General features: G+C 36.4%; 1 protein-coding gene across 12 annotated transcripts in view; it reads left to right on the forward strand.

The window, feature by feature from the left end:
* Positions 1-27,074, forward strand: part of AUTS2 (activator of transcription and developmental regulator AUTS2) — a 1,131,932-nt gene that overhangs the window by 523,916 nt on the left and 580,942 nt on the right. For 11 of the 12 annotated variants that reach the window (XM_072837546.1, XM_072837550.1, XM_072837545.1 and 8 more), the window contains one exon: positions 8,839-8,874. The exons of the other annotated variant lie outside the window; for it this stretch is intronic. In XM_072837546.1, the coding sequence (XP_072693647.1) occupies positions 8,839-8,874 (36 nt within the window). The remainder of the gene's footprint in view (positions 1-8,838; positions 8,875-27,074) is intronic. 12 annotated transcript variants of the gene reach the window in all.

The following is a 27,074-nucleotide window of genomic DNA, read 5'->3' on the forward strand; positions in this document are numbered from 1 at the left end:
CAAGTCGTGCTTGTCTCAATCTTGACAAACATGACTCTTCCTCTTAGATAAAATCCTCACTATATCATGTCTCCTTATTTTATTTTATTTATTTTATTTTATTTTATTTTATTTTATTTTATTTTATTTTATTTTATTTATCCATCCAACCTATTTTTCTCAAACTGGAACTGTCCGTCTTACTTCCCTGTCCTGGTGTTGGATCCCAGAGCTTGTATCCTTAGAGTCACGCTCTGCTACTTCCTCTAACTCACTTATCTTGTCTAGTTAGTGGCTTTCCTTTATCTGTTGACTGTATTTGTAAAGAGGTATTTGAATCTGATTACATTTTCCTTGACACTACTGATACTTTAGAAGCCTCACGATTTGTTACATGGAGGAGTGCTGTGGCCTCTCACTGATGTCATCCTCTTCTCTCTGTCCTGTGCACTGTGCTCCACAGTGCTTCCACGGTTGTTTTCCCAAGATCTGGGCTTGCAATTAAACTCTGTTGTTTAAGATACTTTTGGATGAAGTCCACACTCCTGAGGAGTGTCTGCAGAGCCACCCACAAAGAAGTCTGAAGCTTCCCCTTCATCTTCCTTCCCACCCTCCTTCTACTTCCCCATCTCTGTACTTTATGCTTAGTCCCTCTGAACCATGTTTTTTTTTTTCTTAAATAGTATGCACTTTCTTAAATAGTATACACTTCCTATCTTTGTTTTTTTCTTTTTAATCTTTTTTCTTTTCTCTTTTCCCTTCTGCTAGTCCCAATGTCACTTTCTCTAGTAAATTCTTTCTACCATCTATGGAAGCAAATTTCTTTAATGCTTTATTGAAATGAGTGTATGGATATGGCTCATTTCTCTGTCAATGAGTTTTGGGTAGAATTTTTGGTCGGGAGAAAAACATTTAATACTTTTTAAGGGCTTAAGACATGGAAGGAATTGAAACATTTCAGGAAATCTTGAAAAGGATTGAATTCTGGTAAGTGTTGTGTTCTCTAATCGGGTTGTAGACCCGATTCTACATGAAGCCATGTAGACCATTAACATCTTGGCTGAGGCATTGTTTCTGTATCTTTTTTAGATACCCCAAAACTCCCCAGGTTTGTGGGTTCTACCATGCTGTCATTCATTCTTGCAAGCATGTGTCCTAACCTCCTTTCCTCCCACCCTCACTCCAAACCTTTAAAGAGATTTTACTCTGTGCCAGGTTGACTTGCTGCTATTAAGGAAGAAACAAGCATGGGCCACACTACATCACCCTTCAGTTTCTCTGTAGTTAAGAAGAAAATCTGATCTAATCCAATCCTGTTGATGTTGTTTCTTCTCTTCTCTCTCCTTTATAAATTTGTGTTAGGTTTTCCTTTTCTCTGACAAGTTTGGTTCTGCCCCTTTCTATTCCAAAACCATGTATTTATGTGTTTTCCTGGATGTATCAGCAGTTTGATTGCCCAGAAATATTTGGATACTTTAAATGTGTCCGGTATAGTTCTGTGCACTTGAAGTTGACTGATGAGCAGGATGAACTCTACGTCCTCATGAGGCTTCCCTTCTTTTGGGGGAGGCAAACAGGAAACCTGTGAGCAAACAGTAAAACTATTCCTGATAGAAGACATTTTATGAGGTAAATAAAATAGTAATGAGGGGTGAAAGGACACATGTTGCAACTTTAACCATGGTAATTGAATAAGGCCTTTCTGTAGATGATGTGTGAACCAAAGCCTAAATAAAGAAAAGGAGATAGCTCTGTGAAGATCTGTGGGAAGAGCATCCTGAGTATCAGGAGCAACAAGCTCAAGAGTCTGAGTCTAGAGCAAGCATGACATGTGCAGAAAGAAAGAAAACAGGCCAGTGCAACTGGAATATAGTGACTGAGCACAGGGTCTGATCACATGGTGTCTTCTAGTGCATGTTGAGGAGGCTAGGCATGGCATTAGTCTCCTGGTCTGCTTTAATGGAAGACTACAAACCTCTAGCTTAAAATAATGGAAATTTATTACCTCATAGGTTTTGAGGCTAAAATTCCAGCATCAAGGATGTCAGCAGGGCCGTGATCCCTCATCTAGCTTCTGGTAGTATCTGGTATTCCCTAGCTTATAATTACATCCCTCCAATATCTACCTCTGTCTTCACCTGGCCTTCTGCTCAATTCCTATGTGTTGTCCTCTCTTCTTGCAGTACAGTAGTCACTGGATTTAGGAACCACTTTAACCTAGTATGACCTCAATTTAATTATATCTGCAAAGACCCTTTTTCCAAATAAGGTCATTGTAGTGCTCACTTCTGTAGCACTTATAACAAATGAGGTCATCATATTAGTCAAAGTTCTCAAGGGAAACCGAACCAATAGTGTGTATAATCATATGCAATTATGGAGGCCAATAAGTCTCAAGATCTGTAGTCAGCAAGATGGAAACCAAGGAAGTCAGTGTTAGTTCTAGACTGAGTCCAAAGACCTGGTGGTCATCAAGATGGCATAATTCCAGTCCAAAGACTCAGGAAGAATCCACTTATCAATTGAAGTCTGGAAGTAGTAAAAAAAAACCATTATCCCAACTCGCACGCATGCATCGCATGGAAGAATTCTTTCTTAATATGAGAATGTTCATTCTTTTGTTCTGTTTCTGTTCTGTTTGGATGAAGCTCACTCACATTAGGGAGGGCAGTATGCTTTACTAGGTCTGTCAATTTAAATGTCAAACTCATACAAAAACACCCTCATGGCAATGCCCAGAATAATGTTGGACCGAATATTTGGGTACCCAAGCGCCTAGTCAAGTTGGTACATAAAATTAACTCTCACAGTCTTATTCTGAGGTTCCACATGGATATGAATTTTAGAGGGATGCTGTTACACTATTCAACCCACTATGTGTTCTTTTTTAAAGCCACTGGAAGATAGTAAAAGAAATATTGTTATAATTTTTGCTTTAAAATGTTTATTTGCCCTTTATATGAAACAACAGATAAAGATAAGACCAAGAATGCAGTCAGGGAAAGAAGCCAGAAAGGACTGAGTGTAGAGGAGAGCCAGTTACCATGTGAAGTGTGTTGGAACAGAGGGTTGATAACTGAAGCTGGAAGGGTCCATGACTATACCTGATGCTTTCTTCATGCCTTTGCCCCCTCTTTTTTTTTTAATTAAATTTATTTATTAAACACCAAAAACAATCACTAACAAGAATGATGACAAACAGAAAAGCAAAGCAAATCATTTCCCTAAATATCACTTACACTAGACTTCATGTTCCCTAAAATTTCCACTATTTTCTTTTAACTTCTCTGGTACTAAATTATAAAAGTTTTCAGTTGAGGAGCCAATTTTATTTTTTATTTGCATGTTTATTTCTTTTTTGTCTGTAGAATTTTTTGAAGTGTAATTAACGTATGGTGTTCCAGTAGTTTCTGATATACAGCATATTGATTTGATGATTCTATACATCATGCACTCCTCACCACAAAATTGTGTCACCATACAGCATTATTACAGTATTATTGACTATATTCCCTATGCTGTACTTTTCACCTCCATGATTTATTTATTTAATAAGTGGAAGTGTGTACCTTTCATCCATTTTGTCTCTTCTACCCCCACCTGCCTTTCTTGTGACAACCACCAGTTTGTTCTCTGTATTTGAGTCCATCTCATTGGGCAGCCTGGATGGCTCAGTGGTTTAGCACCTGCCTTCATCCCAAGGCCTGATCCTGGGGTCCTGGGATCGAGTCCCGTGTCGAGCTCCCTGCAGGGAGCCTGCTTCTCCCTCTGCCTGTGTCTCTGCCTCTCTCTCTGTGTCTTTCATGAATAAATAAATAAAATCTATAAAAAAAAGTCCATCTTGTTTGTTTGTTCTTTTTTTTTTTTTTTTTAGATTCCACTTAAGTGAAATCATATGTATTTGTCTTTCTCTGACTTTTCTCATTTATTGTAATACCTTCTGGGTTTATCCATGTAGTCGCAAATGTCAAGATCTCATCCTTTTTTATGACTGATTAATATTCCATTGAAAATATACCACATTTTATTTATCTTTTCATCTATAGTTGGACTTGGGATGCTTCCATATCTTGACTGTTGTAAATAATGCAGTATACACAGGGATGTATATTTCTATTCAAATTAGTGTTTTCATTTTCTTTGGATAAATACAGTAGTGAAATTGATTATATGATATTTCTGTTTTTAATTGTAGGCCTGTTTTTACTTGAATTCCCCTAGTAGTAATTCCTATTCAAATATATTTGGTGTCTTCATTAGCTATTAGTAATCCTTTCTGCAAGGCACATTTCCTAGGATTAAGATTTCAGGTTTTTAAAATTGTCATTATGTTTTTTTTTAAGATTTTATTTATTCATGAGAGAGAGAGAGAGAGAGAGAGAGAGAGGCAGAGACACAGGCAGAGGGAAAAGCAGGCTTCATGCAGGGAGCCCGACATGGGACTCAATCCCAGGTCACCAGGATCAGGCCCTGGGCCGAAGGCGGCGCTAAACCGCTGAGCCACCCGGGCTGCCCCTGTCATTGTGTTTTAATATGCTACAGAAAATCCATGAATGAGCTTGTTTTGTGACCTTTACTAGAAACGCACTTGATCATGTGATTCTTGGCATGATCCTCTGCTTTTTACTCCCAAGAGAGAGAAGCCTAGCAGGAAGATGGGTAGGCAAGGATGTCAGACATAATTGGTGATGTGGAATAATTTTTAAATATTCTATTTAAATTGGCCCTAGGGTCAGAGCACATATCCTCATCTAGGGGTAGAGTACACATCCATCCCATACTCAGAGAACTGTAATAGTAGCCATGGCCTCTCTGTGTAGATGTCTAATGAATGGAGCACATCTATTTTAGATGGATAATCAATTTTGAAACCCCTTGTTGTAAGTAAGATTTTAAAACAGAGATGTTAACTTCATGAGTTTAATGAGGAGCTTCAATAATAGCTTAGTGACGGAGATGGAAAGAAAGCCAGGTGGGGAGCAGTGAAGAAGACTAGAATGAACGTTTAATGAATATCCACTTGCACACTTGAATGTCAGCAGCAATGTACTACCTCCTGGAAAATGTCTTTCAACTGTGCATCCCATTACTATTTCTGCAGCCCATGTAGCCTGGCGATTGAGGCAGAATGTGTTTGTAAGAAAGCTCTCCTTTGCAACATAATGAGATCGAGGTATGTAATTTGCAGAGATTGCTGGAGCAGTGGTCAAACCTAAAAAAAAAAAAAAGAAAGAAAAAAAGAAAACCCAGCAGAATGAAAAGAACATGTGAAACAGGAGATGGCTTATAATGAGCCCCGAAATCGTGTATCAGATGGCCAGCAGGCTGGCTTTTCCTCATATCCTTTGTCTTCTCACTGATAAACACATCCCTCTTGCTCTGTTTTCTAAATCTCTCTATACCTCTCGTTTCTACCTCGTGCAATGGAAATATGAATGAATTGGCATTTCTGCCATTTGGAAGTAAGAATGAAGCCCTTTTCATTATTCAACAGAAGTATTTGCTTAAACACGGGTATGTAGTATTATTTCAGATGCTTTTAATCAAGGACACTTTTTTGTTGTTGCATTCTTTTTTAAAACATCTCTTTAGTTTTACAAGCTTTTAACTCCTTGCCTTTTCTAAATTTTATGGTAATTTTTACTGTATAGTTTGGATGGAGTTTGCCTTCTTTCTACAGCAAAAAACAACAAGAAGACCCCTTTTCATTAGATATTTACAAGGAGCAACACAGAAAGTTGAAATGAACCTGATTCCATCAAATGGTTCAGTGGTCAAGGCATCACCACCTCTTTGCTTTCCTAACCCTTTTACCTCTTGAGTTAGTCTCTTTCCTATGTGAGAAGTCGGTGCCACTCCCTAAATGTACATCTGTAACTTAATAGTTAAGAAACTCATTTCAAACAATAGAAGAGCTATCTCTGTCTCTGACATGTATCTACTTTTGTAGCATAATCTGGCTTTGCCCATGGTTTTCAGGTATTTGTGGAATTTCTGACTTGGGAGAAAAGTTAATGCTATCAAATATTTGCATCTATATTTAGACATAAATTAGGCATACATATTGACACTGCTCTGGGCCTTCTGGCCAGCAAGGCCTATAGGATGTGATGTATGTCACTGGAGCTATCAGTAAAACCATAACTTCTGTCTGTGGCTGGTCTCAGAACTTCTTTTGTCTGTATCAGATGCTGGAGGTCTTGTTGGTGACCAGGGATAATGTCCTAAAATATAAGACCATAGCCACATTCTTGAGATTGTAGAAATGGACAAGGAGGTACCTCTTTCAAAGATATTTCTGTTCAGATTTTCCAGTGATGATTGAAGGGAACTGGCATTTAGCCAAGAAAAATATGGTGGAGAACAGCGTAAGAGGGAAAGAGATGTCAATGCTGTGGATGTTTGGTAAAGTAGATTATAAGGGTTTTTTACAGTTTTTTGCCAGATTCAGGAATCACAGCTTAATGCCTCCAACTTTTTACTCTTTAGAAAAAGAGATTGAGTATAGTGGGTTGACAAATGTGGGTAGCCTCTGACCATGAATTTCTGTATGCTTTCTAGCAAATACTGAAACTCTAATGGACTTTTAATGTACATGAGGATATAGTGTCTGTGTTCTTTCATGTGTCTGTCTGTGTTTGTGTGTGTGCATGGGGGGTGTTATAAGGCAGGGTGCTTAAATGCTTTGTTGCATTATGTTAATTCCTCGGCAGTGCAATCAAATTCATGTCGTAATTAAAGCTGTCAGTTGGAAGGCAAGCCAATCGCCACGAAAACACAGCATAACAAATGAAGTGAAATGATTCTGCGTGTAGCTATACAATGCTTCGCCAGGCATGAAATTAAATAAGTAATTTGATGTTGACATCAGAAATTGAAATGATACCCACTGTTCCCTCATTCAGGCAGACCTGCATAAACAATAGCCAGAACAAATATGCACAACAAAGCCCTCTTCTCCACCCAGCTCCCTGAGTAATGTACAATATATATGCAAAATGAGTATAACAGAGTTTTCCGAAACCTGAAGGATGTAATTTTCTTTGGTATACAATAAGATGATACATGTGTGTGGGGAGGTGGAGAGGTGGGTTTGTAGGGGTACCTCTGCTTGTGGATAAAGTACATCTGCACGAAGAGGGAAAACCCTGAAATAAACAAGTCCCATGTTGATTCTGAATAATTCATCCTAAAACGAGATTACCTCCCCAGGGCATAACTCTAGGGTGGTGGAAACCTAAGTTGGCTTTTGCCTTCCTCTACTCCATGGAGGGCTCTGGGTGCCAAAAACAGGTGATGCTGTCATATGGCTAATCACTGCTATGAGGAGCTGTCTCCATAGCTACTGTGGATCTCCCTACCTACCATTTATGGGATTGAGAATGCAGCAAGACTTTTTAAAATCAAATCCAGTGTGCAAGATCACACATCTATTGTCCTTTATTCCCTTGAGCCTGTCTGAAACACCTACCTAAGTGAAGAAAGTTTTGCTTTGGGAAGTGCATTTAGGAATGCCCTGGAGCATACTATTCTTGTTTGATATGGATGCTGCTGATACTTACTTAGAGCACTGTATTTCCTTCTCAGAAAACAGTTTAAAATCAAGAGAATTCACATGTACTATATTTTTGGAGATGCTACATTCACCTAATCCTTTTTTTCCCCTATACAATCCAATCTCTCATGTATTTATACATTAATTAAACAAATACTTGTTACGTGCATCCTGTGTGCAAAGCATTGTGCTGAGTACTGGGGAAGCAGTGATGACTTAACCAGATGGTCCCTGCTACCTGTAGTTTGCAAAGCAGGGACAGGACATTTGGGTGGAAGAGCTAGAGGTGAACTGAGTAACCACTGCTTGGAAGTGGAAGTCAACTCACCCCAGGGAAGGTATAGCACCTGATCCATACAAAACACCAAGCCAAGACCAGAAGACCACCCCACCACTAGCATTGCTTTTGTTTTGAGCTTATTTGTTTCCTTTCTTATTCACTAAAAGGAAACTAAAAAATTTAAAACTTGTAATGAGAGGTGTTTTTTTTTTTTTTTTTTAAGTACAAACAAACATGAATCATAGACAAGTTTAAAACAAAAAACAAGTTGTCTTTTTGGGCTCTTTGCCCAAAGAAGTGATGCCCTGCAAACCCTTCAGAACTATTATTTTGTGGTTGTTGTTTTCTGAGTGTCAGAACTATGGAAGCCTAAGTTGATAATTCTTCTGACTAAAACCTTCAGGAAAATGGTGCTTTTCACTGCTTCCCTTTACCCACACATTCTTTTCATTTTATTCTACTAATTATGTTTACAAAATGTCTCATTTTTGAAAAGCACTCTGTGTGTACTAACTGGTGCCTTTAGGGAATAAACTGGCAAGTAGGTCATACACTGGAAAAGTCATCCAAACCCACTGGGCTTTCATTTTCAAGTCAGTCTGGGCTTTTTCCTCTTGCCTGCCCCTTTGCGGCCACAAAACTGAGTAGCTTGAGACCAGGGCATTGAATGTCAGCAAGTCAGGGAGGCAGGCTGATGGCGTGTCTGTTTAGTCTCAGTGCAGGGCGAAATGCCATCATTAATTCATTACCCAGCTGCCTGTCAAATAAATTGGCAATTACGTCCACCGCAGAAGCTTGGAATTCAGTAAATAGCACGTTAGCATCTCTGAGTTGTTGAGAGAAGTAAAGGGGAAAATTAAGCCAACACGGTGTTTGTATCAGTAGCAGATGACAAGGGGCAGCATACACTAGTGATGTGATGTAGCGATGAAATACCCGCAAAGGGCTGCTAATGAGCTGTGTGGATTGGAACGTGTTAAAAACCATTGCTGATTTTCCACTTTGTCTTTATGCTTTATTACAGAGTTCAGCTCCTTCCAGCTTGGGAACAGGCTACTTCGTAAGTTTATCTCAACTTCACATGTGTGCCTTGCGTTGGCCTTGATTTACTTCTATAATGTTCACTCATTAGGATATGGAAAAAAAAAACTGAGAAATCCCTTCTCAGTCCTAAAGAGCAGACTGATACCCATCCTTTCATCAGGATTATTATATTTTTAAAATGCATATGAGCTATTGGGGATAGGATCGTAAGTCAGTCTGAGATGTAGGTGTCTTTCCCAGGGCAATTCCTCCTTCCCTGGCAGTGTAAAGGAAACCTGATTGGCTCACGCCATCTTTCCTACATAATTGTGTTTTTTTGGTGAGAAGTGTCATGTGGAAGATGGAATTCAGATTGTACATTGAAGCTTTTACTCATTTCTAATATCTCTTAAAGAATATATATATATATATATATATATATATATATATATATATATATTACACAGTGAATTGCCTTTTTAAAAATATTTTTAATGAGAGGTAGGGTTTTAAGGAATGTTTTCCCTTACCGTCTGAGTATGTAACGTTTAGATTTCCTTTGAGCGATCATGGAACTCCTCATTTTAGCAAATATAAGTATTTTATTTCTAGACATTTCTCTGTCCTTTGGGAGGGGTGAAGATGGTGTCATACCTCAGGGATTGTCTCATAGATAATTTTCTCATAGAGAAATTGTCACTTCATTTATTTATAGCAAAATTACCCTTTTTGGATTCAATAATCTTTTTCAAAATATAAATATAAAAGAGTTACAGATAGGCATTATTTACACAATAGGGAAGCATGCTAGAGTGGAGGGTTTTTGTGGTATTTAAAGGAATCTGATTTGTGTTCTGAATAATGAACTGATACTCTAATGCCTGCTCAGCATTTTCTGAAAAAATAATGAAATCATGAAAATAAAGTGGAAAATAATTACTGATTCAGTTTAGTTGCCTTTAAATTTCTTCCCTCTAAAATGCTAATTATGCTGGCTTTCTTCTGCCCATAGATTTCTCTTCATACATTTACATTAAATATATGAAAACCAGCATCATTTCATTGAATGATAAGTCTTTTCCAAGCTTGGCAGAAGTAGCATATTCTAAATGTTGATTTTTTTTTTATCTTTATCTGTGATAATGCAGAGAAAACAGATAAGGATAAAGATTTTTTGGTACCTGCTTAATACAGTCAGCATGCTTATCCTTGTTCCTTATTGTGGCTGAATATTCATGCTTACAGAAACAAGCAGGATGCTGAAGCAGTTGAAATAACAGAAGTAGTCCATCTGCCATGTCTTCACACCAGGCTGGATGTGGGTTGTGATGCTAGAAGTAAAATCTGGAGGCTGCCAGTGTCTCTTCTCTGTCCAAAAGCTAAATTATCCCTCTTGGCTTTCTTCAGTAGAACAAGGCCAAAACCACTAACTTAGCTCTTGATCATTTTGAGACTGAACACTCTAGTATTTTTCTCATTGTCAGTATGATAGCCCTGAAAGAAGAAAGTCTGTAGAAACATCAAGAATTTTATTTTTATTTTTTCATTTATTTTTCTAATTCCAGGAGTGTTTTTACTCTTTAATAATAAGTGCTTATGAGGAAAGAGTCTGCAGTTACGAATCTAAAATGATTTTCATATTCACACAATGTTAGATGAGTATACAAGTTTGTTCTTTGGTAAAATTGCTCTTAGTATTACTTTGCTTACATGAAAAAAATATGTACCAAATGCTTATTCATCTCTGAACTATGACAAAAATGCTCTGCTTAGAATGTGTTTCCAATAATGGGTTTATTTTGTTATCAAAGTGCAAAATCCATTGATATTATTGCCAAGTTCTCATAAAAAAAATGTCTTCTGTTTCGATTTTCATGCCAACAATATCACATATAAAACTTGGTTTCAGGTACTAACTTCAGCATTCATGAGTTTCATGCTTCTAAGTGGAAATAGTATATTCACAACATATAGGAGTTTTCTGTCAACATATTCTTTACATTGTCCTTTATGACCTGTGATGTCATATTAGCCTTTACTTATGTCTGTAATGAAGGCTCAGCATCAGGTAAGTAGAATGGTGATACATAGACTCTTACTTCTTTTCAGCATCTCTTTGAAGTATGGACAAAGGCAGTTCACCTGCAGGGTCAACTCATTATTAAAACAATTGCACCATAATGTGAACTCTGGTATAAGAAAACTGAAGGCACTCACCTGTTGGGTCTAACGACCTAGAACTATTTTTCTTACATACTCTCCCATGCCCCAATATTGCTCTGACTTCCCAATTTCCTTTCATTTAGAATTTATCCTCTTAAAGAGCTTCTAATGAACTGCAGTAAAATGCTGATTATTGTGTGTGCTAAAAAAATAACCACCCATGTGTACACACACACACACACAGACTCGCACACACACTCCTGTGTACACCTCTGTCCACAGCTAGTATATTCTACTTTCAGTTCTTTCCATTTATCAGTAGTGATGTTAAAGAATTTAAAGAAGAATCCTTTGTTTTTGATTTAGTTGTATTTGTTTATATCTCTTTGGTTTTGTGTTCCAAAGATGTCTGCTTAGGTCTGTTACTTTTCCACTTCATTTATAAGCTGAAGATTTGAGGAATGAGAACAGCAGCTAAAATCGGTATTTACATAAGCATATTGCAAAGGATTCTTTAAGTAGACAAAATAAAGAAAGATTGGAACAAACTTTTCACATTTTTGGGAGCCTTTGAATAATGTGGGTGTTATACACACAGAGACACACACATATATATTCATTACATACTCATGCCCAGCTCATATTCTAAATATAAATGGAAGTATAGACTAGTTGGAATCTATTTGCTTGTTTCCTTTTTTTCTTTTTCTTTTTCTTTTTCTTTTTTTCTTTTTTTTCTTTTCTTTTTTTTTTTTTTTTTTTTTTTTTTGGCAAGAGTACCAAAACTTGTTGGAGTGTGTAGGGTTTTACTTAAAAAAAAAAAAAAAAAGTTAATACAGTGAACACATTTTAATTTAAATTTTTTGGACTATAGTCTCTTCTTATACGTGTATTTGAAGTGTTACTGTGCATAGTGAGTAATTAAGAACTTAGAGACAGACTGGTCTGAAGACTAGTATGTGACCTTGGGCAGGTTATTTAATATCTGTAAATCTGTACCCACCTAATAGAATTGTGAATTTTAAATGAGACAAGATGTTTAATGCACACAGAACAGTTCTCATTAATAGCAAATTATTCCCATTATAGCATGTGATGGACAGAACTTGGTCTCATTAAGTGGCTGTGTAATGTTGTTGTACATAGAGGATTACCACCAGAAATTAGTGATTCAAGAAGTAAATTTTGAAATTTGTGCTGTAGGTCAGGAATATTCTTGTAGCTTTCTGAGGAGCTTATGATTGTTCAGTTAGCTGTATACCACTTTACTACATATGTGAACAACAAATATGGAATTTATTCTCTATAATCCTGTGATCACCATGATGTGGAATGAACTATTCTAGGATGTCCATGTACTACAGTTGCTTAATTTGTCCATTAAAGTCATTTGCTTACTTTCTCCCTCAGACTTGAGGCATTTAAAGACTGCTAACAGCTCTTGAGGTTAGGCTAGGAAGATAAAGATTTTTTTCTACACCTTCAGGTGTTATGAGGTTGTGTCACATATTTACTGTTCTCTGACCCCAAGGAAAAAAGTGAATGTCCTAGCATACCTGAATGAAGTAACTAAAGTCAGGAGAGTGACGAGAGCAGTGAAAATATCACCTGGTTGCCAGTGTTCTGATGTGTCATCACTGGAAGGTTTTGGATTCATTGTTTATAAGCACTTGATCCCATATGCCAGTAGTTGGTAGCTACTGTTGGTATAGAGGTGACTGATTTGTCAGGTTGAACTTGATACGTGGTGTAAAGGAAGCTTTTCTTCATTGTGGTGATCTGTTCTGCCTGTTTTTCTGGATAATCTTCAATTTTTCTCCAGGTTTGATTGTAAGTGTCTTAGATCCATAGTCTCAAATATCTTAGGTCATGCTTTTGTAAACTCCAGTGATCCAGAGATTTTTCATAGTGGCTACCAACTAATAACTTTAATTCTCCTCAATTGCATAACATCTAGCAAAATATAAATATAAATATATATACTTTAAGATTGTCGAAGAAACCAACCAACTTCTACCTAATGTTAAAACTACCACATTACATAAAAGGGGAAATTGTGGTGTGGTACGCTTCTTAAAATGGGCTCTGTGTGATTACTGCCTCCCTGTACAGCTGAATTACTTAAGAAATTGTATTGATAGCATTGGTAACAGGCAGCAAGTGCAAAATACTGACCTGTGGCTTTCCATCAGAGCTGTAAGGTCATAAAGGAATTAAATTCTTTGCCCTGTTCTAAATTTTTGACTATAGACACTTGAACTATCTCCTGTTTTTCTTTGAATAATGTGTTTTTTTGTTGTTGTTTTTAAGGATTGGGCTTCTAACAGACACTTCTGACTTTCTTTCTTTCAGTAAGTACTAAGTACCTTCTCCATCAGACATTGTTCTAGGTGATGGGTTACAGATATGAAAAACCATGTCCCTCTCAAGTACTTTAGTCTTCCCTAAAGCCAGGTCCTTTCCTGCCTTTGTGATGCTTTTAAAAGTTTTGACATGTTGCATTTAAGTAAAAGGATTTGAGCTCTACAGAGAACCTAACATTCTTTAACTTTATAATGTTTCCCAGGTTTTAACTTTAGAAATGCAGCCTGGCCTTGACAGTAACCCCATCCAAAGTCATCTTCCTCTCCACTTGCCAGTACTTGCTGGTAATGCTGGGAGAGAATTTTGTAATTCAAGTATTTACTCAAAACCTGTCAAATGTTTAAAGATAAATGATGCTGAGTATTTTAACATGTCTCCCAATAAGACTCTAATATTTATATTTATTAATAATTAACTGGGTAAATGAATTATTGGCCATTATTTGTTTACTGACGAGCTTCCATTATAATGGAAATTTCTTAAAAATCTGAATTCCATCAGATATTTCTAGTTGTTATTAGGGCATTTAGACTCACTGGTAAAGACTGAGTTAGAATACAGCCCACCAGATGGAGAGTTCAGTGCATTTTACTTGTCAAATATATATTAAACATCTGTTCTTCATTCTTAAGGTAAATAAGATGTAAGCTTGGCTCTCAAGTCATACATAGTTGAGTTTGACACAAGACAAACTGATCAGTCCTATGAGAAGGGTGAGTAGAGCATTTGGGAGTATTTATAAGGGTCAGTTAATTGTAGGAGGCTTAATTGTGCAGAACTTGATGGATGCTTAGATTTTCAACAGATAAAGAAAAGGTGGAACAAAGTTTGAGGCAGCAAAGGTAAGAGCACAGAGAAATGGCATTATCGCGTGAGATTGCATTGACTGGATCATGTTTCTGGAGAAAGGTCAGCCTTAGGTTGCTTAATTACAGGGAATGTGGAACAAAGCCAGGAAAGGAACTGGATGAGTGGGGATGAGGTGATTTGTGGTAGATCCAGACTTTAACATTAGTGATCTTTTAAAGATGAGAAAGATATGAGTCCCAGGATCAATGTCTGTGATGCTGCTTTTACTTGGCATAGCATTCCCAGAAAGGAGAGATTTGATTTTAGGAAGCTAATGAGTTTAGAATTTAGAGTAGGCAATTAAAAGTTTAAGTTGTAGGGGATCCCTGGGTGGCTCAGCGGTTTGGTGCCTGCCGTTGGCCCAGGGCGTGATCCTGGAGTCCCGGGATTGAGTTCCTCATCAGGCTCCTGGCGTGGAGCCTGCTTCTCCCTCTGCCTGTGTCTCTGCCTCTATCTCTCTTTCTATGTCTATCATGAATAAATAAATTAATAAAATCTTTTTTTAAAAGAAAGTTTAAGTTGTATATATCTTGAGTGGTAGTTTAAAAAACTTGGCCAATAATGGGGAAAAAAAACATGGCCATGCAAATTGAAATTTATGTTAAAACTTGTAAAAAAGTAATACCATGTGAGAATCCTAAAATCTCAGCCTTATACTTATCAAAAAGTATTTTTGAGATGTGGTTATACAAATAATTTTCTTGAGTGACCCTTAAGAATTACCCAGTGAGTCACCAAACTAGACTTAAAACATTGGCCATAGAGGTACCCCATCTCCCAAGTGAGCACACCACTAAAATGTTTATATATATTTAATATACAAAAAATATTTTTATGAATTTTTTTATTATAATGAATAAAATACTGGAACCCATGACTCAAAAGCTGGGACATAACTAATTATTTGGAAGCTACCTATTTACTGTGCAGAAACATAAGGGTAAATGGAATCAATTGCTCTTCATGAAGATAAAAACTTACATATTTTTGAGTTGTAACCTTTAAAAATACTACCCTGAACTACAATTGTCTCTTAAAAAGTAATAAAACCTGAAGCTATACTTAAGTAAGTGTTTTTGTTAAGGTTAGGAACCACAGAATAACTCTTAGTTACCCTGGAGGGTTAGTTTCTACCTGAACTAAGTATCTGTGTTCTGACCAACTCCTCTGCATAGTCACCAGTAAACCCTAATTTCAGGGGCCTTAGACTAAAAATATATTGTACTTTCCATTTCTTTTTTTCTGTTTTTGGTTGGGTGTGATTACTCTTAATTTTCAGAATAGGATCAGTGAGCCATGAGCAACATATCCTCACTATAGGAACAGTACAAGTTGAATTCTGGTGAGCATGTAATCATTTGTAGAATCTCCACAGTGAGGTGGTTCTAATTCACCCTGAGGCAATTGTCTTCTGTGTCTACATTTTTAGTTTCAACTTTTTCATGCAGGAAAGGAATTCCTTTTCTCAAAGGAATTGAGAAATCTGGTAAGATAATCAGATGAGAAAGGATCAGTTGTTGTCTCCAGTTACCACCAATCCCTTAACACTCTCATCTCAACCTTTCTGTGCAGGGACAGGCTAGGTATTTTTAAACATCTACTGTGTACAGGAATCTTTGTTGTTGACTGTTGCAAAGTCTAAGTGAAGACATAAGATGAAAATCCATTTGCTCCTGATGGATGTGGGGAAATAACCCTTGGCCCAGTAGGTCTCCCTGTCCCCTCAACTCCCTTTCTTGGACCCTCAGATTTGGAGAAAATAAATCATTTGGGGGGGAAAAAGATTTTACAAGTGACTGGACTAGGTCATTACTTAAAGAGTCTTTGGTTCTAATATTCCAAGATCCATGATTCTAGCTCCTTTACACCTAAATGTTTGTCATGTGGGACCAATGCTTTCAGTCAGTTTTGCTGCCTCCCTTAGCTCTCCTTTGAACAGTAGCAAGACCATGGTCCCCTAGTGCTTAGTGAACACTGCTCTCCAGTGCCCAGCAATGAAAGAGATCCACATTTCGAATGAGTGGCCAAGTCTGTCTTTCTTTGAAATTAATAATAATGAATAATGTTTTATATTTGTGTTAATCAGGGGTTAGCACATAGAAATATAGAGGGTGTAATCTTCTTCTCTTCTATAGCTAATGTATCCTATTGGTCACAGAGATGATTCGAGAAAGACTTGTTAGCAGTGTGCTTTAAAAATCCCAGACAGAATGGACAGGCCACTGCCATGGAATTCAAAAAGTCTGTCTGTCTCTTCCTCCCTCCCTCCCTCTCTCCCTCTCTCTCCCCCTCACCCCTTCCTCTTTTCCCTCCCACCCTTTTGTCCTTCCTTTTCTTTTTCTGACACGGGCTTGAAAGAAGTCATCTTATTCTTGTTGAAGATTTCCAGATTATAGAAATGCTGAAATAGTGAATATGAGCTAAATTATATAAAATGAGCTGTGGGCAGTGTGTAATATCAAGATTTGCTCTGGCTACCCACACAACCTTCATTTTTGATAGATATAACTGCCCTAGAATTTGATGGACTAGATCAATCAGAATCTCAGATCAAAGGACTCATTCCTTTGCTTAACTGCTTTAAAAAAATATTTTTCCTGAAATTGTAAATTAGATGCCTCCCAATCCATTGCATAAGAAACTTAGAGCTTTGTGAAACACCAAGAGTATCATTTGAAAAGAGGTTAAAAAACACAACTGGGGCTTGTTAAAGAGGAAAAGTGCTGTTTTAACTCCAAGTGTCACATTTTCCTATACTCCGCTCCTGCAGTAAACAAGAGTTATTGGAAGCTTAGATAGTTTGAGACACTTCACTTATCTCCCGATACTTGACTTCAGAAGCCAAACATTTAAAATGCATTTTGCTCGTGTAAAAATGTTTATCCATTTAAAATACAATGTCGTTTTAACAAAAGCACCCTGGTGACAAGCTGTTTAGATTTAGCACAGTTAATAAACTGTCAGGTCCTATACACATACACGTGAAAAGACCAGCACAGTTACCCAAGGCTTGGCATTATAAATCACTGTTAACAAACCTTAATTTGCTTACTAGGCTAATGAATGATCTCCAAATTTCCTGTAGTAATTAGCTTCACTAAGTCATGTTTAAAGGGACTTGCCTTATACTACACTTAATTTCTGCTCTGAAATCTTTGGTATCTGGTTTGTAGGATGGAAACAAAAACAAAATGAAAAAAGAGAGAAAACAAAACCTATTAGTCTCCATTGACAACTAACTCTCTTGTAATAAATCTAGATTGTGGCTGTTCTCAAGTGGAAGCATCGCCAAAGGTGATGACTGTCTATTAGGCTTATAAACTGTAATGTACTAGGAGATCTGCAATGGAGTGGTGAAGCCAGATAATTGCAGTGTTTCCTGTCTAAATGTGCTGCTGTGTGTAGTGGCCTCTGAGTTTAAGGAGCCATTAAAAATGCAGCAAGGCATAACAACTGTGGTTCCTAGTGTACTCCTCATATTTCTTACATTCATCACATCTCATAAAATCTTGCCCAGACCAACAAATGACTATGTGTACAGCTGGCCTGCCACAGAAGGAAATTGAGGAGAAACTGAATCATGCAGGTAGCATTACAGAGACCCACCAAGAACTCACCCAAGCTTACAGTGTGCCATATTTCTCTTTTTACTCCCATGAATTGTTTTCATTTTAGTCTCTAAAAAAGAGAACATTCACATTTTACCTTTTGCAAGAGGACCCTATCAGTAACCAGCTTTTTCCTGCCTTTGTGGGAAATAGACCTCACTTTGCTGAGGGAAGGCAGGGCTATATCCTCTGCGGAGAAAGTCATAGAAGTTAGCATCTCAACCCTAAACCCAAAAGAAAATAAGAAATTTGTTACTTCACAGTTTATTTGAAATACACGTTAAAAATAACTTTATAACAGAACTAGCAATGTGATATGACAACCTGATTTCTCTGAACAAAAGGAGCATTGCTACTAGAACATTCCGGGAAACAGAGGAAACTAGAGAAGCCAGTATGTTCTTCTAATCAAATATTAAACAGCTAAGCATCATGACCAAATGGAAGTCTTAAGCAGCATTTGAAAAAAGGCATAATAGAGTCACAAGTTATTTTCATCTGTTGCTAAATTGCCTGCTTTCAACTTGGTAATTAAAGTAGATCTATTATTTTGGCTTTACTTTTATAGGTTTAGAGTTAAAGAAACTGTGAATCAGAAGGGACCTCTGAAACTGAACTCCGGGGATCCCTGGGTGGCTCAGCAGTTTTAGCGCCTGCCTTTGGCCCAGGGCGCGATCCTGGAGTCCCGGGATCGAGTCCCGCATTGGGCTCCCGGCATGGAGCCTGTTTCTCCCTCCTCCTGTGTCTCTGCCTCTCTCTGTCTCACTCTCTCTCTCTGTCTATCATAAATAAATAAATAAATCTTTAAAAAAAATGAAACTGAACTCAGAAAATTAAGTATTGTGAAGATAGGCTGACAGTGAAGGACTATGACTTCTCTCATCCTGGAACCCGTCCTTTAGTTAGCATAGCTGAAGATCATATCAATTTTCTTACTGCCAACACCTTCACTGTTCTTTTCATTACAGTTAACTAACAACTATGCCTTTTCCATATATGGAACCAGTTACAGACAGACATACACATAACATGCATGCATATATTTTAACTTTTGTTGAAGTTCATCTTGGTACACTTAGTATACTTGCCCGTTACTTAGAGCTATGGAGATTATGCCATCTATTGCATCATTGTTTCTTTCTGGTGAATACTACCCACTGCCATATGAGTGACCTCCTCTTCTTCATCCAAATTGTTTCCTCTTCTTCATCCAAATTGTTGACTATAAAATATCAGTGCTGCTAGGATTTCCTCATTGCTCTTTTTGTAATGTCTCTTCTTCATGAGATTTAATATACACTAGCTGGCTATTAGGGTTTCTGTGTATTACATCTCCTTTGATGATTTTTATCTGGAGCCTCAAAAAAAATCAGATATTCTTCCTTTGTTTGATTTATCCATACATATATTTGGAAAGGGCTTCAAGACAATCTGTGGACATGCTGTCTCTTTTTCCTTTGTAGTCATCTTATCCAGTTTAAGAAAATTAACTGGACATTATTATCATGTGGACACCTTTGTTCTACTGCAGGATGGCAAAGTAATTGACCATTAAAATATACTTAGCATAGATTCCGTTGTGATGCGGGTATTCATAGCTAAGCCTCTTCAAATTATTCTAATATATGTGAACAAGCAGTATTATCTAAAATAGATAAAAGGACACAGTACAAAAGAGGTGCAATTTTATACAGTATTCATGTCATAACACATATGCATGAGTAATAATTAGAAAAAGGAGACAAATGAAAAACTTGCTATTATTTATAATTGGCCTGTGTTATATACAGTTATCATCCTAAATGTGGAATTCTTGAATTGTGGCACATGCTTAAATTTGAATATAGAGGACATAGTAAATTTATTTCTGAAATTATTACAAATTCTAAATTGGTTGGGCCATGAAATTACATTGGTTTTTTTTTTTCATCTTTCTTTTTTTTTTAAGATTTTATTTATTTATTCATGACAGACACACACAGAGAGAGAGAGAGAGGCAGAGACACAGGCAGAGGGAGAAGCAGGCACCATGCAGGGAGCCTGACGTGGGACTCCATCCAGGGTCTCCAAGATCACACCACAGGCTGAAGGCGGCGCTAAACCACTGGACCACTGGGGCTGCCCTTTTTTCATCTTTCAGATGGGGTTTGGATGAAGGTGCTCTTTGAAGTGGTCTTTCAATGTTAGCACATCTGTAGATGTGTTGGAAAGACTGTTGTACAATGGATTAAGAGACTATACATGTTCAGGGACCGTTTGTATAAGTCATTTTATGAATGAGAAAAGGGCACCTGGTGGCTCAGTCAGTTAAGCGTCTGCCTTCAGCTCAGGTCATGGTCCCACGGGCCTTGGATCAAGCCCCATGTCTGGCTCCCTGCTCAGCGAGGAGTCTGCTTGTCCCTCTTCCTCTGCTCCTCCCCACTACTCGTGTGCTTTTTCTTATCTTTCAGTTAAGCATAAAAGCTTAATCTTTCCCTTCCAGAAAAAAAAAAAAGGTTATATAAGTGGGTTTTTTGGGTTTTGGGGTTTTGTTTTGTTTTTTTAAAGATTTATTTATTTATTTATGATAGAGAAAGAGAGAGAGAGAGAGAGAGGCAGAAACACAGGAGGAGGGAGTGGCAGGCTCCATGCCAGGAGCCCGATGTGGGACTCAATCCCGGGACTCCAGGATCGTGCCCTGGGCCAAAGGCAGGCGCTAAACCACTGAGCCACCCAGGGATCCGCCCCCCCTTTTTTTTTATTGATGCCTCACAATATGTGTAGGACAATCTAAGTAAAGCCTCATCCATGCAATGGAGTGGACTAGATAGGCCCCAACTTTCCCAAAACTCTGTTTGGGAAAGCTTCCTGGGAAGCTTACTTTTTTTTGTTTGTTTGTTTGTTTATTTTTTTGTTTAATAATAACTTCACTTTTTTTAGCACAGTGAAAGATTTATGGAAAAATTGAAATGAAAGTTCAGAGAGTTGCTACTACCTTTGGCTCCCGTATATCTACTAATGACATCCTGTAACATAGGGGTACATTTGTTACAATTGATGAACCTACATTAGCACATCATTATCACCCAAAGTCCATATTTTACATTAGCCTCTTGGTGTTGCACATTTTTTAGGTTTTGAAAAATGACATGTATCCACCATTATAATATACAGAGTAGTTTCATTACCCTAAAAATCCTCTTTGTTCTACCTATTCAATCCTCTCTTCCCATTAACCCCTATCAACCACCGTTTCCAAATTTTTACTGTCTCCCTAGTTTTGCCTTTTCTGAAATGTTATATAGTTGGAATTATACAGAATATGGCTTTTTCAGATTGGCTTCCTTTAGTTAGTGACATGAATTTAGGATTCCTCCATGTCTTTATGGCTTGATAGCTCTTTTTGTTTTTAAGTGCTGAATAATAATATTCTATTGCTTGGATGTTCCACAGTTAATATATCTATTCACTTACTGAAGGGCATCTTGGTTGCTTTCAAAGTTCAGCTATTATAAATGAAGCTGCTATAACATCTGTTTGTATGGTTTTTTTTTTTTTTTTTTGTGGATATAAGTTTTTTACTCATTTGCAGAAATACCAAAGAGCACATTTTCTGGATCTTAGGTTAAGAGTATGTTTAGTTTTGGAAAAAAAACTGACAAAACTGTCTTTGAAAGTGCCTTTACCAGTTTGCATTCCCAGTAGCAATGAATGAGATTTCCTTCTGCTCTTTGTCCTTGTCAGCACTTTGCATTGTCAGTGTTTTAGATTTTACATTGTAATAGATGTATGGTAATATCTCACTTTTAATATGTAGTTTTCTAATGACACGATATTGAACATCTTTGATATGCTTGCCATCTGTGTATCTTCTTTGGGGAGTTGTCTGTTCAAGTCTTTTGCCTATTTGTTAATCAGGTTTTTTGTGTTCTTTTTGTTGAGTTTTAAGAGTTTTGTTATATACTTTGTATAATAGTTCATTATTAGTTTGTCTTTTTGCAGATATTTCCTCCCAGTCTGTGGCTTGTCTTCTTATTCTCTAGACATTGTCTTTCATAGAACATAAATTTTTCCCTTTTTAATGAAGTAAAACTTACCAATTATTTATTTCATGTGTTATGCCTTTGGTGTTGTATTAAAAAGTCTTGATGTACCCTGGCTCATATAGAGTTTCTCCTGTTATCTTCCAGGAATGTTACAGTTTTTTATTTTATATTTTGGTCTTTGATATATTTTGAGTTAACTTTTGTGTGGGGTATAAGGTGTATGTTTAGATTCTTTGTGCTTTTCTTTTTTGATTATGAATGTTCAATTGTTCCATGACCATTTGTCCAAAAGATTTATCTTTATTCCATGGTATTGTCCTTTGTCAAAGATCAGTTAAATATATTTCCACTTACTTCTGAGCTGTCTATTCTGTTGCACTGGTCTGTTTGTTCTCTCACCAGTACCACAGTCTCAATTGCTACAGATAAATAATAAGTATATTAGTTGATATTTATTCATAATAAATCTTGAAGTTGAGTTAGGTCAGTTCTTCAACTTTATTCTTCTCTGTCAACATTGAATTGGCTAATCTAGGTCTGTTATCTCTCTATAAACTTTATAATCAATTTGTCAATAGTCATAAAGTATCTGGCTGAGATTTTGATTAGAATTAAATTGAATCTGTAGATCAAGTTGGGAAAAAGTGACATTTTGACAATATTGAGTCCTCTTATTCATGAACATGGAAAATATCTCCATAAATTTGGTTCTTCTTTGGTCTCTTTCATCAGAATTTTATGGTTTTCTACACATGAATGTTATATATGTTATAAGTTATGTATAAATTATATATCTTATTAGATTTATAACTAAATATTTCAATTTTAGTCATGCTCATGTAAATGATAATGTCTTAATTTCAAGTAACACTTGCTTATTGAGGGTATATAGGAAAGTAATTGAATTTTGTAATATTAACCTTGTATTTTGCAACCTTGCTCTTATCACTTACTAGTTCTAGAATTAGGAGTATCTTTTGGATTTTCTACATAGATGATCATTTCATCTGAGAACAAAAACAGTTGTATTTTTTTTCCTTCCCAATCTATATACATTTTATTTCTTTTTCTTATAGCATTAGCTATGACTTCCTGTATGATGTTGAAAAAGAGTGGTGAGGTAGGACATCTTGCCTTGCTCTTAAGCTTACACAAGAAAGCTTTGAGAATTTTACCATTAAGTGTGCTGTTAGCTTTTTTGGAAAATATTTTTTGTCAAGGTGAGGAAAGTTCCTTTTTATTCCTACTTGGCTGAGAGCTTTTATCATGAATGGGTATTGGATTTTGACAAAAGTTTTTTTTTTCAGTTGTTGATACAAAAACAATCCTTGCTTTTCTACTTGGTAATGGTGTATCTTTTTTTATATACTGTTGGATTTGATTTGCTAATATTTCATTGAAGATTTTTACATAGATGTTTGTGAGAGATAATGGTCTATACTTTCTTCTAGTGTCTTAGTCCACTTTTGATATTACGTTAATGCTAGCCTCTTAGAAATGAGTCACGAAGTATTCTTTCTTCTTCTATCTCCAGAAGAGATGGTAGATAATGGCTAACACTTCTCCCTTAAATTTCTCTCTCTAATAGAATTCATCAACAAACCCATCTGGATCTGGTGTTTTCTGTTTTAGAAAGTAATTATTGATTCAATTTCTTTAATCAGATCTATTCAGATTACCTATTTCTTCTTATGTGAGCTTTGGCATAGTGTTTCTTTCAAGGAATTCGTTCATTTCATCTTGTCATTGATCACATAGAATTCTTCATAATATTCCTTTGTTATCTTTTTAATGTCTATGGAATATGTAGTGATATCCCTTCTTTCATTTCTGATATTAATAATTTGTGTCTTCTCTTTCTTTAACAAAGCTTCAGTAGAGGCTTAATGATTTTATCAATCTTTTCAAAGAACCTAGTTTTGGCTTTATTGACTTTCTTTATTGATTTTATTTTTAATTTCATTGATTTCTATTCTTTTATTTCTTTTCTTCTGCTTACTTAGGATTTAATTTGCTCTAATTTATCTAGTTTCCTAGGGTGAAAGCATAGATTATTCACTTTAGATCTATCTTCTTTTCTGATACAGACATTCAGTGCTATAAATTTTCCTTTAAGGACTGCTTTTGCTGTATTCCACATATTTGGATGTATATTTTTATTATTTAGTTAAAAATATTTAATTTCTCTTGAGATTTCTTCTTTGACCCATGTGTTATTTTCTGGGAAAGTTTTTACTGTTCAACACTGTCACTTTCAGGGATGCCTGAGTGGCTCAGCAGTTAAACATCTATGCCTTCAGCTCAGTGTGTGATCCTGTAGTTCCGGGATCCAGTCCCATATTGGGCTCCCTGCGGGGAGCCTGCTTCTTCTTCTGCCTGTGTCTGTGCCTCTCTCTTTCTGTGTCTCTCATGAATAAATAAATAAAATCTTAAAAAAAAAAAAAAACTGTCACTTTCAGAGCCTTCACTCCTTGCCAACCCAGAAGCACTGACTTGTAACAAGTCCCTCAAGAGATTCTGGAGGAATTAGCCCAGCACATGCTCATAGACTAGTTGTAAGTATATATAATATAATTTGAAAGTAATCTCACCAGTTGTAATTACTACTTGATTTAATTACAAGCATATTTGTGTTAGTGAGTTTTATCTGCATCTTTCCTTTTCTTGCTAGGGTAGAGCTTGTCCAAGACTTATTTAGATATTTATCTAAGTCTGACCTTTTATTTTATTTGATCCTTTTTCTGCCACATAACTTGTCATACTTATGCAAAGACTTATTGGGGAGAACAGGAAGAAGACTGCATTGATTCTTGCTAGAAATTTTTTTTATGGGTCCAATTATTCCTCTATTTGAGAAAATTTCTATGAGTTTTATTTGTATTAATTTACTTGTCTGAAAATGGAATCTCTACTTTTAAACCTGTCAATTTCTATGTATATAAGATTTCTTTAAGCAACAGACAGCTCATTTAATGTTTTTATTACTGATTCCCTTCATCAAGCTTATTTTATTGTTTTTTATAATCTAGCAATAGGTTCATTCTTGATTCATTTACTCTTTTGGAGCAATGGAATTATTTATGTATTTTAACTTTTTCATTTTCTGCTTTCCAGCCCTCACTTCCATTCCTGTAACATAAAATTGTAAAACGTGAGCCTGGATAATAAAAGATTACTTGGTTGATTCCTAAACATATAATATAGTGACTTTAAACTCATTTCAGGTCATCGTGCTGCCAGTTAGTTTGATTACAAGCATTTAAACTGTCACATATAAAACCTTCTGCTTCGTAAGGTTTCACTTTCAAATGAAAACTGAGTGTTCTGTACTCTCTATGTATACAGTTTCCTTTCAATATTTTAGTCAAAACCTATGCCTCATGAAGGTCACCCACAGTTTCAGAGCCTTGTGTACAATTGTACAGTGTACAATTTTGGAGCAGCAGCACAATTTTATTTAAAAATTTACTTAAAAATATAAAATTATGTTCATGTGTACATATGTATAGATAGGTGACTGTTTAAAGTACCTCTTCTCATTTTTTAAAAAGATTTTATTTATTTATTCATGAGAGCCACAGAGAGAAAGAGACATAGGAAGAAGGAGAAGCAGGCTCCATGCAAGGAGTCTGATGTAGCACTCGATTCTGGGACTTCAGGCTCACGCCCTGGGCTTAAGAGGCACCAAACTGCTGAGCCACCCAGGTGTCCCTCTTCATTTTTGGATATAGTCCACATTTGCAAATCATTAAAACTTCAGAATTTAAATATCATTTGGTGACTGATGCTTGGTCTGTGAATGGAAAACTTTCAGAGAATTAAATCAAAGGAGAAGTTTTTAATGCAATACTTTCCACATAAGGAAATGGCCCAAGAATGTTGGGAGATACCAAAGAACATCCATATATTAAAGTTTTGTAGAGTTGATGAGTTTGTTTAAATATTTTTTGAAAGCAAGAGTAAAATCATGACTCTCATACATTACAAGATGTACATGTTTTAAAGATTTTATTTAACTATAATGAACTTGGCAGATACTATGGTCAAATTAAAGGAGAATTAAAAGAACAGACACAATTGTAGATGAATATTGAAATGAATGTGTAAATGGAAGCTCAGCTGACTTTGAGGGAAGTCAGTTGAGCCACTACCTGACAAGACAATTTGCTTCATTATATACAATAATTGTTTTGCATTGTTACCACATATCTACAACTTACAGTTGAAAATTGGCTTTCATGGAATCAGAAACACATGATGCTGAATAGTATACTAGAGACAATGTTTAGTGTTCCAAGAAGCAAAATTTTCCCCATTTGATCAAAAATCATCTTAAAGGAAAGTTAGTTTCATTAGAATTGGCCGGATTTACATGGGTATAGCAAGAGGGTCAATTTACTATATAAGCTTTTTCAAGCTCACTTTTCTTGGAAAATTCATTTCATATTGAACTTTCAGATGTCTTTATTATTGTCCTGAGACTGGAAATCCAAACCTAAGAAACTCTCCCACTTGCAGTACCTATATCCAGGAGAACCCTGAACAATGCAGGTTTTAACTGTGGGGGTTCACCTGTGGATATGTGGATTTTTTTTTTTTTTACCAGTAAGTACAGTATAGTAATGTGAAGGTAGGTTCTCTTCCTTTATGATTTTCTTAATATTTTCTTTTCTCTAGCTTATTTTAAGAATACAGTATAGAATATGTACAATATGAAAAATACGTGTTAATCAACTGTTTAAGTACATTATCAGTAAGGCTTCTGGTCACCAGGAGGCTATTAGTAGTTATGTTTTCGGCAAGTCAGTTGGTATTATGTGGATTTTCCACTATGTAGGAGGTTAGTGTCCCTAACCTCCATGTTGTTCAGGGGTCAACTGTATTTGGGTGAATTTATTTTTTCTCAAAGTTCCCAAAATATCCCAAAGTGGAAGAGACATTTCTACCTATTTGTACAGCTGGACCCAATAAGTCAGATCCCAACTTAGTTTTTGTAGGGGGGGGTGGGTGTAAGTAATTGCTCCATAAGGTCTACCTTAATTCTTTAACAATGTCTACTCATATCTGATTAAATGAGCAGGATTCTCAAATATAGCATTCCAGGCAAGGCCTTAGAATTTTTCCAGACGTGTCCTGGTAAACAGGAAGACCAATTCTTATTGAGCCTATGCAGTAACTATATTGCCATGAAAAATAAGACTTTGAGTTTCTCAATCCTGCAGGGGGAA

The sequence above is a fragment of the Canis lupus genome, chromosome 8 (assembly GCF_048164855.1).
Source record: "Canis lupus baileyi chromosome 8, mCanLup2.hap1, whole genome shotgun sequence".
In the NCBI taxonomy this organism is placed as follows: domain Eukaryota; kingdom Metazoa; phylum Chordata; class Mammalia; order Carnivora; family Canidae; genus Canis; species Canis lupus.